The sequence below is a fragment of the Oenanthe melanoleuca genome, chromosome 4A, assembly GCF_029582105.1.
Source record: "Oenanthe melanoleuca isolate GR-GAL-2019-014 chromosome 4A, OMel1.0, whole genome shotgun sequence".
Classification (NCBI taxonomy): Eukaryota; Metazoa; Chordata; class Aves; order Passeriformes; family Muscicapidae; genus Oenanthe; species Oenanthe melanoleuca.
In genome coordinates this window covers 1,218,068-1,234,655 of record NC_079338.1, presented here as the reverse complement: position 1 = coordinate 1,234,655, position 16,588 = coordinate 1,218,068, and the positions used below count along the sequence as shown (strand labels likewise).

The 16,588-nt window shown below is 49.1% G+C and overlaps 1 protein-coding gene across 5 annotated transcripts in view; it reads right to left on the bottom strand.

Moving 5' to 3' along the window:
• Positions 1-16,588, bottom strand: part of ARHGEF9 (Cdc42 guanine nucleotide exchange factor 9) — a 189,742-nt gene that overhangs the window by 100,872 nt on the left and 72,282 nt on the right. The window contains exon 1 of one of the 5 annotated variants that reach the window (XM_056491264.1): positions 12,431-12,682. The exons of 3 other annotated variants lie outside the window; for them this stretch is intronic. In XM_056491264.1, coding sequence (XP_056347239.1) covers positions 12,431-12,460 — 30 coding nt within the window. In that variant the 5' untranslated portion in view covers positions 12,461-12,682. Of the gene's footprint in view, positions 1-12,430; positions 12,683-16,588 lie in introns of those variants that run through there. One more of the 5 variants, XM_056491261.1, reaches the window with a different exon arrangement.

Genomic DNA, 16,588 nt, shown 5'->3' with positions numbered 1-16,588 from the left:
AACGCGAGCCCGCGCGCAGCAAAGCGGCCAAAATGACAAAAAAAAGGCGGCTCGTGGTAATCTGGGAATTGGCTGTGAGACTGAAATGTGGGAATTGGGCAGGGGGAATCACGTTTTAGCTCTGTGTAATCGTGCTCCCATCACGGATGCTATGGCCTCTCTCCTCAGCGCTGCTCTGGCTGTCTCCATCTAGGAGTTAAACTCAATTCTGACTCTACAGACAGAGATCTATAAAAGGGGGGTGAGGACAGATGGAGGATCTTTATTCCTTCGGCAGCAGCCAGAAATGCTCATTCCTACACTAAAACCACACACACACTCAGGGTTTATGGCCCAGGTGCTACCCCAAAACCCCATTTCAGCTCCCAGAACCAGCAGGTACCTCCGAGAGGCATCACAATGCACACAAAGCAGATACACTCAGCTGGAAAAAGCAAATGATTTTCCAGACAAAGACAAATATAGAAATGCTGCCAATGCATATGCATAATGCACTAAAATGTGCATCCGGGGGCTGAGCACGGCACCTTCCAGGAAAGCTGCGCCTCTGAACGCTCCCACACAGACACGGGGCCAGCAGGCACCACACAGGCACCTCTCCTGCAGAAAACTGGGGAGGATTTTCATGCCTAAACCTGGCCAGCTTCAGGTTTTAACCCCAGCCCCAGCAACAAGGGGCAGGGGGTCCTGCAGTGTCCCTCCAGAGCAGCAGCGTTTGGGGAAGGGGCAGGGGGTGATGCTCCTGCCCAGCTCAGCACTCACACCAACAATAACCCAGCTGTGTATGCAAGGCTTGGTTTAATTTAATGCAAGGCTCCTGCCCCACTCATGCCAACACTAAACCCAGCTGTGTATGCAAGGCTTGGTTTAATTTAATGCAGGGTTCCAGCCCCACTCACACCAACACTAAACCCAGCTGTGTATGCAAGGCTTGGTTTAATTTAATGCAGGGTTCCAGCCCCACTCACACCAACACTAAACCCAGCTGTTTAACACAAGGCTTGGTTTAATTTAATGCAGGGTTCCAGCCCCACTCACACCAACACTAAACCCAGCTGTTTAACACAAGGCTTGGTTTAACTTAATGCAAGGCTCCTGCCCCACTCACACTAACACTAAACCCAGCTGTTTAACACAAGACTTGGTTTAACTTAATGCAGGGCTCCTGCCCTACTCACACCAACACCAAACCCAGCTGTTTATGCAAAGCTTGGCTTAATTTAATGCAAGGTTCCTGCCCCACTCACCAACACTAAACCCAGCTGTTTATGCAAGGCTTGGTTTAATTTAATGCAAGGCTCCTGCCCCACTCACACCAACACTAAACCCAGCTGTTTATGCAAGGTTTGGTTTAATTTAATGCAAGGCTCCTGCCCCACTCATTCCAACACTAAACCCAGCTGTTCAATACAAGGCTTGGTTTAATTAAGAAAAAAAAAAAAAAAAAAGCAGCTTTGTTGACCTGTACAATCACAGGAAGCTGCTTTCAAGCTGTCCCAGGCTGTTAGCACACATGCCAGGTGATGGATCTGCCTCATTCCCAGATTCCAAACCTGCATTTTCGATCAAGGATCCATTTTTAGGATAGCCAGTCAGTCTGATGTAATTTAGACTAATCAGAATAGCAAACATAAAATGATTTGTGTTGGAAGAGACCTTGGAGATCATTTAGTTCCAACATATAATAGATTTGGAGTATTTATTATTATTGCTGCCATCCTTTCCCAAAACAACACAGGCAATTTTCCAAAACATAAACCTGAACTTACAAAATACCAGCCAGGAAATGCCAGTTTCAGTCTCAGAAGCAGCAACGACTTCCCCAAAACACACAGCCAGCCCGAATTCCGAGGGATTCTATGGCCAGTTTATCTTTCCCTCTAAACTGCAGCTCGCACAGAGGGAGCCTGGGTGTGGAGGCCAGAGGAGATGTTAGCAGAGGCTCAGTGGAGATGCTCTGCTGGTCCAAACTCCCCCAGGGCCCGGGGAGCCCCCAGCCCACCCCCGGCTCTGCCTCCCCGGGGTTTCAGAGCCAGGGCAGGGCAGGGGGAGCAGCACAGGCTGGGAATCCTCCAGAACAAAGGTGCAAAGCTCACACATGCTCAATAAACACTTCCGGAGCCCAACGGGAGCATTCACTGCCAGCACCGAGCCGGGCAGGGCTGGGATGGAATTCTGAGAGAGCGGAGCCGCTCAGAGCGCGGGGGAGGGCACGGGCTGGAAACACAGACACCGGGACACACAGACATGGAGAGACAGGGACTCAGAGACACGGAGAGACAGAGTCAGAGAGAGTCAGAGCCACCGGGACACAGAGACACGGAGAATCGGAGACTCAGAGCCACGGAGACACAGAGCCACGGAGACACAGCCACCGGGACACAGAGACACGGAGAGACAGAACCACAGAGACTCAGAGACTCAGAGCCACCGGGACACAAGAGACACAGAGAGACAGAGCCACGGAGATACAGAGCCACAGACACTCACAAAACTCAGTCACAGAGACTCAAGAGCCACAGAAACTCAGAGCCTCAGAGCCACAGAGTCACAGAGCCAAAGAGTCACAGAGCCACAGAGACTCAAGAGTCACAGAGCCACAGAGTCACAGAGACAGAGAGTCACAGTCACAGAGCCACAAAGCCACAGAGACTCAGAACCTCAGAGACTCAGATCCAGCCCCTCCTGAGCTGCTGGCCCCAAAACCTGGGAGCCACGGGGGGCTGTGGGGACCCCACTGCTGTGCTGCCTGCCCTGGGGAGGCCGGAGGATGCTGCAGCCTGGAGGATGCTGCATCCCAGGGGATGCTCAGCTGCAGCATCCCTTTCTCCAGGTCAAACACCCCCTACAAGATCAGGCAGGAAAGCCCCGGGTGCCTGACCTCACCCAGGGACAGGTTTGGGGCTCCAGAGGAGGCTCTGTGTGTATAACAGCAGCACAAACAGATTTACTGCAGAGAAGCTTTTATTTAAATTATATTTGCAGTATTCCCAACAGTACTTGCTGCTTTATATAATTTCCCATGCCTTCTGCATGCACTAAATGTTAATTTTACTACGAAAATGGATGGTACCTTCTCCTAGATAAAGCACACCTACACAGCAGGGGTTTATATAAAACCACAGTGAAGTTGAACTTTGTGCAATTCTTCCTGGGAAGTTTGGTCTAACATTCTGTGAAACAAGGAACGGGAAGATTTGTACCAGTTACATAAAACAGCACATCCCTCACTGCACAGAACAGGCAGAACTGCAGGAGCTTTGGGGAGCACAGTTTGTTTTTTGTCAAGATTTCCTGAAATTTTTACCTGTTGAGATTTTTACATAGTGATCAGAATTACATTCTCCCGGGCAGCTGATCACTGTAACATTAAAAGAAAACTGTTTCTTGCAGAGAAATCTCCTTAAATTAAAGAGGAAAGTCTCCTCTCCCAAATAAATTAGTAAAAGACTATTTTAAAGATAGCAAAGTTGTTTTCTATACGTTTTCAGTGTGAGAGAAAAAAAGTGGGAGGGGGAAGGAAAAGTGGTCTGAAGTTTTAATCTAAGTTTTTTTTTTCTTATAGTTTCTAGTAATAAAGTTTCTTTTTGTACCATTTAAAGTTAAAGCTGTTTTGCCTTCCTCCTAATCCTGACAATAACAAAAAAAAAAAAAAAAAAAAAAAAAAAAATCTGATTAGCAAAGCAAAACCACTGCACTAAATTAGTGTTTCAAAGTGAAACCAAAACAGTGCTGCAGGATCAGCGAGGGATTGTGCTGGACGAGAAAAGGAAATTGGAATTTCAGCACCTCTGCGGAGGGACAGCAGCCAGGGAACGAGCTCACATCCCATCACCCAGCTCTGTACCTGCATCCATCCCATGCACACACGGACAGGGAGCTCTGAACACCCAAACAACACCCAAACAACACCCAGAGGGGCCCCACGCCGACATTAATTCCAAGACAGGAATTCTGGAGCAGGGCAGATCCTCCCGTGCAGAACGCAAGGCTCTCAGCCCTGTGACCACGTCTCCCTCCAATGGATGTCTCCAGCAATTAGCACATCCCACTCCTTGCGGCTCGGCAAACACAGCCCGAGCTCAGCAGCCAGGATTTGGGATTGGAATGGGGTTTTTTTGGATTTCCCATGCCAGGACAGGTCCCTGGTCCCCAAATGAGGCAGCAGGACTGTGCTGGAGTGTGGGGCTGTGCACAGTGTCAGCTCCAATCCCTGTCCTGCTGCAGATCCCTCCACTCCTAGGAACATCTCTGTTTTCCCAACACACCAGCTCCACCTTCTATTAACTGGGAAAATGAGAAAATGAGCCACTAAACTCTTAACCTGAATTAACCAGAGAATTCTGGCCATGCATGCTGGGATGGAACAGGAGGAGCCCAAATCTGCTCCCTTTAACCAAAGGAGATAAATCTGAGTGAATGGAGGAAAATTTCAAACAAATCACAGCGTGGCTGATAATTCTGAGCAGGAATAGAATTGGTGATGGTGATTAGAATGGATGAAATCCATGGCCAAGGGGAAAACAATGCTGGTGACTGCCAGCCCCAAACTGCTTGGAGCAGCCACCCCAGACCTTTCTGGCACCTTGAGGGAAGTTTAAACTTCCCAGCTGAATTAATGCTGCCCCCAAGAAGGCACAGCCAGCCATGGCAGCCAGGGATGTGTGGGCACTGCTCCTCCATTCCCACAAACGCTGCTGTGACGTTGGACACCATCTGAGGGGTGACTCACAGGCTCCATTAGAGATTATAAGAAAACCATTAATTTATTTTTTTTCCTAAATCTAGGCAGGAATTAAACTCGGGGTTTGAGAGATTAAAGGCCAGTGAGATTATGATTTGCTGTTTCCAAAAAGGAGGATTTCCTTTAAGCTGGGAGTTGCCTCCTTTGCCTTTCTCCTCACTGAATGCCCTCTTTTCTCCTGGGCCAGCTGCTGCAAAGGGCAGATTTTTCCTCAAGAATCTCCAAAATCTTGTATCTATATGGAATGGCTTCATGGGAAACTTTAAAAATCCCCAAACACCCAAAATTCCTTACCCAAACTGCAAAATGGAGGAGTATTTGCAGAGACTTGGACTTGGGTGTGATTTTGGCTGTGAAAATTCAACTTTCCAGTCACCCACAGCTCCTTGCCTGTCCACTCCATCCTTCAAATTGAAAGTTTCCTCACTGTCCACATAAACTTGGGATTTTTTTTCCTGTCATTTCCTCTTTTTAAAGGACTGCATGAGTTGAGAGCCAGCAAAGCAGTGAAGTGGGAGAGAGCAGGGAAGGAACACATGAAGCAAAGGGGCCCTTGTGGCAAACAGGGACTGCTGGAAAGAGAAGAAATTCAGTTTCTAACCCACCTGTGCAATGTTTAGAGCACACAGGGCACTGCTGGAGTGTTGGAGCCAGTGAGTCAGGGGTCTCTGAATTCTTCAGAAATCAGAGTGCAGGGATTGCATTAAAGCCTCTGGGTGGATTGAAATACATTAAGCCACTCACACATAAAATAAACATTTAAGTAGAAGTAAGTCAGTAAGTTTTAGGGTGATACTAATGCCTTTAGTAAGTGAAATGTTTCAAATGCCACAGTGGCAGTGAGAGTTCTAGTGAAGGTTGAAACACACTGATATCTTTAGTAGAGACTCCAGGCCCACAGTTGTAGACAGGACTTAGTCATAACAGAGCTATAGTAAGAATATTACTGACATTTTTTAGATAGAACAAGATAGATTGTATGAGTAGTTCTATACACAACCTGGTGTGCTAAGAAATTAGAATTCTAATAGGTTAAGGAGTGGTGGTCTGAGTTTGGGTCTCAGCTTGTTGGAAAAATCCTATATAAGAGTTTGTATTGGGAGAGTTGGTGCTTGTGGCCATTCTGGCTTCCAGCCATTCCCTTATTGCCACTGCATTTGCCATTGCTTGTCTGCTTGCCTTTTGAGACTGATGTGCTTTGTAATAAATAACCTTTTCAACTATCAGCTGCTTTGCTTATTTAAGATAACCTGACAGAGTAGGAGCAAAGAGCTCCAGAGTTTGAGAATCTCACACTGGAGCCTGAATTCAGCTGCACCTGCAGCACCACCTGGCCAAGAGCTGCACAAAGCTCTGAGCCCATGGGGAAGGACCTGAGCATCTCCTGGTTCCATGGAAAAACCCACAAGAATTTCATTAAAATGCTGCTGGAATCAGTGGCACAGCTCAGTGACACCACACAGACCATGCTGCAATGGCACAGAGCCTGGCTGGGGGGCTGAGGCCATTGTGCTCCTCTGGATTGCAGTGAGAACAACAAATTTCTATTTTTAAGTTTGCTTGAACTTAAATCATTAAGACAGACTAAAATCTCCTGCCCCTGGCAATGGTGTTGCAAGTGCTTTCTGCTCTCCTTGCATCTGCTGCACTCTCCAGAAGCATCTTCAGATTCCCAAGGATGAAAAAGAAAATAAAACCCCCCCTCAAATCCTGCAGAAATCAGATGTGGTAACACCAATTACCCTGGTCACAGAGAAAGACTTCAGGGGCTGAGCAAGCTCTGTTTAAAAGGAACTTTTAAATTTAATTCAGATGCTCGTTTCAACCTTATGTAAGCTCTCTTTGTCTGAAAAAAAAACCAAAGAAAACCAAAAAAAACCCCAGTCCCTGGTCTGAAAAAACACAGAGGCCTTTACTCCTTAATTTTATTTCTCAGCTTTTGGGCTCCCTGTTGAGCCTGGGAAAAGGTACAGAAAGCAAACTGCAGAAAAATCCAAGCCAAGTCCCTTCCTTGGAGGAAGACAAGTGCTCCCTCCAGGCACTGTGACATGAAATTGCAGAATCTTCACATCAGCACATGTCTGAGCAAAGTGGTGTGTGAAAAAAAGAAATTATTACTTGCTAGGAACTAAAACTAAACCCTTCTGAATTCGGGGTCAGTGCAGAAATTCAGCTGCACAGGGAAACTCTTTGGCATGAAAATCCAAGAGAAAAACAGAGAAAATTCAAGAGAAAATCCATTTCAGCACCTGCAAGGGAATGAGGAGGAAAAGCAGCTTCACCCCTCCTGCCACACTTGGCTCTGGCTTCCCTGGGCTCCTCCTTGTCAAGACACTGAGAAAAGGAAAAACCATCTCATTAAGAAGCTGACCCATGGGTCTCATGTTCTTCACACAAATTAACCCAGAGAATTGGATGTGTTTCATAGAAATGGTTTTCTCCCCTTCTCTCTACCTCCCAAAAAAAAAAAAAAAAAAAGGAGAGGGAACAGCCTATTGAATCTGGCACTCTTTTAATGAAGAAAACAGTGCAAGCCAAGCTAATGAAGTAGGAATTCCAAATGGGTGGCAGTAGGTGGGTGAATAGAACATACAGCACTCATTTTTACCAGCATTAAAAAAGAAGTTTAGAGCCTTTTTCTACTTTTTTTCTCCTCTTTCCAAGCAAGGCAGGTGAATGCCAGGAGGCTCCAGTTCCTCTCCCAGCTCAGTGGGATTCCTGCAGTGGAAAGGAGCACAGGCTGCTGCCTCCCAGGAATGGTCCTGGGCAGCTGGTGACAATGTGGGACAGCCAAGGGGACACTGGATGTGCCACAGACACCCTGGGTGTGCCACAGGGACCCCAAATGTACCAAAGGGACCAAAAAATGTGCCACAGGGACCCCAAACTGTGCCACAGGGACCCCAAACTGTGCCACAGGGACCCAAATGTGCCACAGGGACCCAAATGTGCCATAGGGACCCCAAATGTGCCACAGGGACCAAACTGTGCCACAGGGACCCCAAACTGTGCCACAGGGACCCAAATGTGCCACAGGGACCCAAATGTGCCACAGGGACCCCAAATGTGCCACAGGGACCCAAATGTGCCACAGGGACCCCAAATGTGCCACAGGGACCCAAATGTGCCACAGGGACCCTGGGTGTGCCACAGGGACCCCAAATGTGCCATAGGGACCCCAAACTGTGACACAGGGACCCAAATGTGCCATAAGGACACCAAACTGTGCCACAGGGACCCCAAACTGTGCCACAGGGACCCCAAATGTGCCACAGGGACCCCAAACTGTGCCACAGGGACCCAAATGTGCCACAGGGACCCAGCTGTGCCACAGGGACCCTGGGTGTGCCACAGGGACCCCAAATGTGCCATAGGGACCCCAAATGTGCCACAGGGACCCCAAACTGTGACACAGGGACCCCAAACTGTGCCACAGGGACCCCATCTGGAGATTCCAGAGCCTGAACCTGGCTCCTGGATAGTTCAGCCTCAAAGAAGTCACTCCTGCCTTTCCCAGACTCAGCCCTCCAGCCAGTCCCTACCAACACTTCTCTTTCCTCTCCCTGCCCATATTACATAATTAGCACCTTTATTTATTTATTTATTTATTTTTCAGAAGTTGTCTTTTCATAACAATAGAAACTATTGGAGCCCGAGATAACTTGATGAATTTTTCCTATTATCTAAGAGCTTAGTCACTCAGGGAATTAGTCATGTTCAAAATAACAGCCAGGCTCAAAGAGATTCAGAGCAACCATTCCAGAGCAGAAGCAGCTAATGTCATAAATACATTAAGATGTCAGCTTGAAGCATTTCAGAGATTTTTCAAGAAGTGTTTAAAAAAAGAAAAACCCTTTGATGAGATACAAGGAAATCAGGTTCTCAGCAGTTAAAAAAAAAAAAAATTAAAAAAAATAAAAAAACTCTCGTGGTTTGTAAAGACTGAAACCCTGAGCAGGAGGGACAGATGGACGTGGTGGCCACATGGGGTGTGTGGTTTCCCAGCAAGCACAGCCTGCTCAGAGCTCCACAAAATCCTGCTTGCCCTGCCTGTGGCCCCCTCCCAGGCCTTTCCAGACATCCCTGATGCATCTCAGGAACAGAGGAGTTATCAGAGTGTCCCTTATCCAGCAGGTAGGAAATGGAGCCAGGCTTCCTCCCAGCCCCTCCTGGGACAACCATCAGCATGGAGCAAAGATTTATCCAAATAATTTTATTTCCCACAGCACCAGCTCTTCCTTAACCTGGACATTTGGCATAGCAGCACCAGCAGGAGGCTGGTGGGAGGTTAAAGCAGCCCCAAAGTGGGAGAGAAGTGGAAAACTGAACAGCAACTATGTAAAAAAAAAATCCCACAAAGAAATTGGGCTTTGGGGGCTCCACAGCACTGCAGCACCCCAAAATTCCCCAGTGCATGCAGAGCTCAGTGACAGACCTGGAGGAACAGGGACAAACTTCCAAACTTTTCATTCTGCTGTGGGAAAGCCTCAGGGCAGCATCCTCTGCAGGACACCCCCAGCTCCCAGCAGCTGCCCTGGCACTGCTCTCCCTGCTCCCTTTGATCTCTGCAGGAAATCTGCTCTGGGTCTCTCCACTTTTCCCCAAAGCTCCTCCTTCCATCCTGCCCTGGCCTGGCTGCTCTCCACCAGCTGCTTTTGCTTATCCAAACTTTCAAACACAAAAGTCAAACCCAAACTGGTTTTTTTCTACTTCTTCACATTGAGATTTTTAGGATTATGGAGTGCAAGTAGTACCTTGTACATCCAATACCTTGTGATGTTCAGACTGACAAGTGGAAAAGAATCAGTGAGGAGAAATGCTGCTGAGCTGCCCCACTCAGGGGCATCTCCACTATTTGGCTCTTTGATTCTCTGAATTCATTTTCACCATATTTTAGGTTGTGATGGTTTACAAGAGTTTGCTTTTTGCTTACAAGAAAAATGGAAAATATCAACAGCAGCTTGTTTTGAAGAACAGGCAGTGTAAAAATATCACTGTTTATGGCTGGAGAAGGAAAAAGCTGGGACTGTATCTACTGAAGGTGATGGCTGCACTCACCTGGACTCTCACAGACACAACATTAAACCCAAAAAGAAACACTTTGTGAGGAAATGCCACAGAAAAATCACACTTGTATTACTGGCAATACAGTCAAAGATTTGGGGAAAAAGAACTCTCCTCTTGTCAGATAAAAAAATATTCCAGCAGAGGAATTCTGTCCTGATTTAATCCAACTCATTTGATTACTGTCTTGGATCAATACCCTCTGAAGAATGCCAAAGCAAATCATCATTGCACTCACACACTGCTCAGATGTGCAGATTGATTCTCATCACTACCAATGACAATTAGTTGAATTTTTCTAGGTTAGGAACAGATACTAGAGAGTCGAGCAAGGTGGTACCAGTGAAGCATGGAAAACACCCCCGTGGGATGCCAGCATAATTGGGAAAAGATTAATTGTTTAAAAAATGGGAAGCAGCACATGCAAAGGAGGGAAAAAAGAAGCTCTGACAGTTTAATATTATGGAATAATAGCTTGGGTTTAGGGGCTGATTTGGGAAAAAAAACCTCCTGCCACGAGAACAAAAGGTACAAGTTGTAAAGCATTAGTGACACACTTCTTAGAGATGAGTAACTCTGAGACAGAGCAGATCTGAGTCCTGAACCCAAGCTGAGAACAACAGAAAACAGCATTTTGAATAAATCAGTGCTGAGCAGAACTTGGGAGGAATCAGGCTAAAATCCTGGTTTTGACCAATGTGCCTGAGCAGAACCAAGTGCAGGGGTGCTGCCAGAATAAATGTGTATTGCTGGTCCTTAACAGCACACAGAAAATAATACTGGAGTAAAAAAGACAGCTGAAAAACCATCACAGAGACTCAGTGCCCATGGAAATGGGTCCAGTGATGCTCTGGATGAAAGGCTGAGGTTGGGAGCCAAGCTTCACTCAGGAGCAAACAGAGCTGGTTGATAGTTCCACAGTGCATTTTAGCCAGCAGACTGAGGTAATAATATTCCCACTGAATTGCTGAAATGCAGCTACTCCTGGTGTGGAATAACTCACTTGTTTAGCACAGTCCAGCAAATGATCAACATCTGAAGTACTAAAATTTCCAATAACTTACCACTGGGGACAGCAAGGAAAACCTGCATTGGAGGGAATCTTGCTATCCACACTGGCACTGGGCCAGGACATCTGGACCAACACATCTTGTCTTGCTAAAGGAGCAGAATTTGTAGGGACCAAGTGTTGGCTTTAGGTACCCCCAAAATCCCTGTGCTCCAAGGACAGGAGCCCCTGAACCCTCAGGCCACCATCCCCAGGGAAACAGGCTCCTCACTGCCAGGGACTGCAAACATCTCTGCTGGATTTCTCTTATTTGGTTCAGTTTTACTCTGCTGCTTTGAAATAATTTTCTATTTTCAGATATCTGGAGATATGTGGAGTATCTCCAAATACTGCTGAGGCTGTTGAACTGCTGTAGAAAACACAGAAACCACAACTCTCTCTTTTCTTTTTCCTTTGTTAGAAGGAGCAATATTGGGAAATTCCCATGTAGAACCTGCTTCAAAATCAACCACTGGAGTTTGACTTTCCCCCAAAAAACATCTATTACAGGCTACAGTAACCAGTGTAATTTCTCCCGAAGAGAAAGCAAAGATTAGACTAATGAGAACAGGATAACACAGCCGGCAGCAAGGAAGGAATGTGGGAAGATGAGAGGGCAAGGAAGTGTCAAGTCTGGTGCTGTGTCAATTAGAACAGCACTTTGTCCTGCACCATCGGCAGCCCCTGGAGGGAAGAGGGAAGAGGGAAGAGGAGGCAGGAGCCTCTCCCGGTTCCAGCAGCACTTGTACCCGGAGAGGGGCAAAGTGCGGGACAAGGAGCAGAGAGAAGGAATCCCATCCCTCCGGCACAAACCCCCCGAGGTGCTGCTGGGCGGCAGAAAAGCCTCAAACAGGAGCCTGAAGGAAGGTGTTTGCTGCTGCCCGCACCCCGCCCGGAGCGGGTCTGCGAGGATGGAGGGCAGGAGGAGCTCGGGCAGCGATCCCTCCATCCCTGCCCATCCCAAGGGCTCCCCGCTGCCAGCAGCATCTGCCGGAACGCGGGGGCTGAGCCGGGTGACGCTGAACCCGAGCGGGGTTCCAGAGCCGGGACCAGCCCGCAAGGATGCTCAGGGAAGGGCAAATCCAAAAACACCGGAAAAAAAAAAAAAAAAAAAAAAAATTTAAAAATTAAATAAATAAATAAACCAACCCAGCCCCGCACGCAGCCGGGGGGAAAATGCCATTGCAAAGGATCTCAGAACAACAGCATCGCTTCCCGGGGAAGTTTCTGAAGGAGACCGGCTGTGCTGAGCAGGGGGAAGTTCCCCGCTTCCAGCCCGGGGCTGGCACTGCTCGGAACCGGGCACAGCCGCTGCTCGCCCCTCGCCCTACGGAACCCCCTCCCACGCCCCGAGCCGTGCCCACCCTCCTCCCTCCCTTCCTTCCTTCCTTTCCCCGGGATTCCTTCTTTTGCTCGGCAGTTTGGGAATGCAGAGTCTCTATAAAATGGCTACAGAGTGATCAATGGTTTCAAGGACAGGGAGTAAAGGAGGAGTCAGATAGGACGGAGGTTCATTTCCCTGTCAAAGTACTGCAATAAGAGGAAAAGAGAAAGACATAGCTACCTGAACTCACCATTCCTGTTCCATCCCTTAGCCACTGCATCTTGCTTCTGATGATGTCCTTATTATCAGGGAGGGGAAAAAAAAAAAAAAAAAATCCCTACTGCCTGGCGAGAGCTGGCAGGAAAAAAAAAGAAGCCCCCCACCCCCACCCTAGGCTGGAGCTTTCAGTCAGCCATCCCTCAGCCCGGCAATCCCGTGCTGCCAGGAGCACGTTCTCAGCAGCCTCCTCACTACCTGCGATTCTGCTTATTTATTTCAGTCACGGACCCAGGGATTTCAGGGGAGGGGGATGTCCTTTTTTTGTTGTTTTTTTCCCCCTTTTTTCTTTTTTCTTTTTTTTTTTTTTTTTCCCCGCCGTGCTTTGAAACTCTGCAGGAGGGGAGGGATGCGAACTTGGGGAGTCACCTGGGGGCCAGTCGCCCCCAGCGCTGCAGGACTCGGGCTCTGCAGAGCCAGCACATGCTCCACGCTCAGCAAGGGGCTGGGGATTTTGCTGACGTTCAGAGGGCAGCAGGTTCTCATTCTGCTCTCCACATGAAGGATGAGTCCCCTTCTCGCTGCAAGCAAAGCTCCCTGCCCTGCCCTGCCCTGCCCTGCCCTGCCCGGGGTGATGCTCCCCACTCCGCCTCTTCATCCCCTGCCTGCTCCCCCGCATTTCCCCCCACTTTCTGACCACAGCAAGGAAACAGAGCAGAGCTCAGACAGCAAATGCCCTGGCTGAGCGCTGCTGACGGATCCGGCCACCCACCACGTCGAGGGAGAGGAGCCCGCGGTGTCTGGCGCTGGGGAGCAGAGGCGGCGGCGGCAGATGGGATGTGCGGAGCCAGGCGGGAGCGGGGCTGGATCCCGGCGGCTGCTCCAGCTGGGACACGCACATGGACATGGTCCTGCCCATGGTGGGCACGCACAGGGCTGCCAGCAGCCGCCCAAGGCCGCTGACGGTGGCGCAGCCCCCGCCGCCATCCCGGGGCTCGGTGCCCACAGGAAGGGGCAGCCCGGAGAAGGACTGACACACCCCTGAGCACAGGAAAATGCCCCACCAAATATTCCCAAAATCCCCTCTCTGGCAGCTGAGTCTGCAGGGACAGGAGAGGGTGAGGTGGGGGACGGCTGGCAGCGTGCTCGGGGCACAGGCAGGGCACTGGGGACACCGGACAGGATGGATCCACGCACAGGACATGCTGTAAAATCTGTGGGGAAGCTCCAAGCTCCTCAGTTAGAGCTGCAGAGGATTTAGGGTGGTGTTTGCACGAGTTTTTCCTCCATGCCTCAAGGGCAGAAGGGCATTTGGATCTCCCGCTCCTGGCCTCTGGAGGAGTCAACATTTTCCTGCAGCTGGAGATCTGGAGTCAGGGAACAACACACAGCTCCTCGTGACTGCCACTTTCTGCTGGTCCTGTGCCACTCAGCAGCATCAGAGCTTTGGTGTCTTCACTCATTTATTGCAATGGGTGTGCAGGCAGGACTGAAGGGATGCTGCCCAGCATCTCTGCACGGCTGGGGCCCCACACAGCCTGCTCCAGTTCCATCAAGCCACATCCCATCACCTTCTTACAGGCACTGACAGACATCATTATTCCCAGAGATGCCTGACAAAAGAAAGAGTCAGGAGGCAAATGCTTATAGCTGTCCAAACTTTGGAATTCTGCCTAAGTTTGGAGTGACAGAAACACCAGGTAAGTTATTTACACCCACAGGAGGGCTCAGGTTGGAAAATCCCACCTGTGACAGGCACCCTGGAATGTGCTGTCAATCCAGGAGAGCCCCATCTCCTGCAGCAGGTGATGGCCACGGCTGTGTGCAGCCCTGGAATCAGATCTCACAGGTACCTCACTTGTTTGGGATGTCACACAGAGCCAGCACAACCCCACCAAAAGCTGCAGGAGAGCTGGGACAGCACAAGTTAGACAGACAGACATCCTGAGTGGGCAAAGCTTCAGAAACTCAGACTGAAAACAGAGCAATGACCAGGTTATCTCTAACTGAAGGGTAAATATCTTTTTCTACCAGGAAAGTTAAAATGAGATCTGCACTGTTGTCAGCACACACACAGAAAATACCAGGACCCTCTCAAGCACAAGATCACTTTAAACCATGCAGCAACTCTTTGGTCAAAGTTGCACCAGGGCAGAGCAAACGGAGGGGGATTTGTCTGGCACATCCCACCCTGTTGCTCTGATTGGGAATGCTGGTCTGGGAGCAGGAGAATTTCTGTCACACAGGAGCAGAATGATCCCAGTTTCTCTCCCCCTGCCAGCTGCTGATCAGGCCTGTCAATAAGGCTCATATTCCACTCTTTCACTCCCTGTGCCTTGTTTACCCTCAGCTGATTTGAGAAGCAAAACAAGAGCTGCCAGGTTAATCCCTGCTCCCTGTGAAGGTGCTGAAAGGCAAGAAAGCCCCAAGATCAGCCAAGTCTCTGAATGGGCAGCAGGCTGCACACAAATCCCACCCTGCCCAGAGCAGTGGGGCAGCTGTTCTCTCTGGCACAGGGAACCTCAGAGAGAACCCAGCTGCATTTCCCTGCCAAGAAAATGCACCTCTGCTGCCTCATTGTCAATGCAAAGAGCTCTGCAGGCAGCCAGCGGGCAGGGGACCAAGGCCAGAGTCCCTGCCAGAGCAGGGGGAGCAGGGAAAAGCCACCTGTGAGCTTCTCCTGGTCCTGAGCAGGGCCAGGAGCTGGGCTGGGAGCATCCCTGTGGGCTCCTTCCAGCTCAGGGTATTCTGTGATTCTCTAATTCTGCACTTCCCCACATTGGAAAAAAGCATCTTCCAGGGAAGGGCACCAGGTGCTGCTTCCTGTGGGTTCCTGGGTTCCCATCCAGCACATCCCAAAATTCCCAAGCACAGCCCCAAGCTGGGTGTGAGTCACAAAGCATGGTGGAATTGTGGTAGGAAAACCCACATTGCCCACAGGGAAACAGAGGCAGCTTTCAGTGTGTGGTGGTTGGGAACAGAGTTTGAACAGCAGAGTTTAGCTTGCAAAAAAAAAAAAAAAAAAAAAAAGAAAAAGGTATTTCTACCACCTGGGGAGGCAGGGAGCAGGCTTTGCTCAGGTGGTTTGTCTGGGGGATCACTGCAGAGGAAATCCCCAGAAAGAATTGTGGATTGCTCAACAACAGCACAATGTCCCTGTCAGTCTCAGCACAGCTCTGATCATATTTTACCTGTCACAGCCTCCAAAATTTCTCTCTCTCTCTCCAGAATAAGGATCAAAATCTAGCTGATTTTGATGTGCTTCACCCTCAGACAGCCCAATCCAGTCTGGAGTCTCCTTGTGACTGCCAGTGATACCAGTGAGGGGCAAGAACCTCCCAGGGGAGCAGAGAGCTGAAGGCAGGGAAGGAAGGGACTGTGTTTACCTCTGCAATAGCAGTGACTGCCTAAATTATCAGATTAATGCCACTTTTCCACGTGTAATTTATTTTCTCCTAATTCCCCGCAGCTGGAGAGCCACTCAAAAGCCCAAGGAACTGGGGATGAGCAGAAGGACACTCAGAATCTCACCAAAACAGCAAAAATAACCTCCATCCCTGTGCCTCATCCCACACATCTGCAGTCATGGAAAATTAACACACAGGAGACTTTACCAACATTCCCAATCTCCAGTCCAATCCTCCCAGAAGCCAGCCTGCTCTCCCAGCATTATTTACAGTATTGCAGGGCAGCTTTTGGGAGCAGAACCCTGGTTTGGGACACAGAGCACAGCCCTGGCACCCCAAATATGAAGGTTCATTTCCCTGCAGCACTGCAGGATCTCACCTGCCTGTCCCTCCTGCTGCTGTGTTACATCACCACCAAAATCTTCTTTAGATCTTCAAGGCCTCCCTTCCTTAATCCCACTGGAAGAATTTTGTCTAAACCATTCTCTGGATGTAGGAACTTTTCCCAAGAGACTTTTTCCCCCCATGCTGCTGTTGTTTTCATGGGGGGATTTCCCTTCTTTTGCTTTTCACCCACTGCCAACACCCCCCAGCCAACACCTCCCCATGGAAATTTCAGCCTGCAATTTCTGGTTTTTCCACTGCTGCAGATGTTCTTCATTCCATATCAGAGAGCACAAATATGTTCCTGCAGTCACTGTCTCTATTGAGCTGCAAAGAACAGGCACCAAATCCTACAGGTTAATTAATGAGAAAGGAGGGAAATTTGTCTAACCTCTACTAGG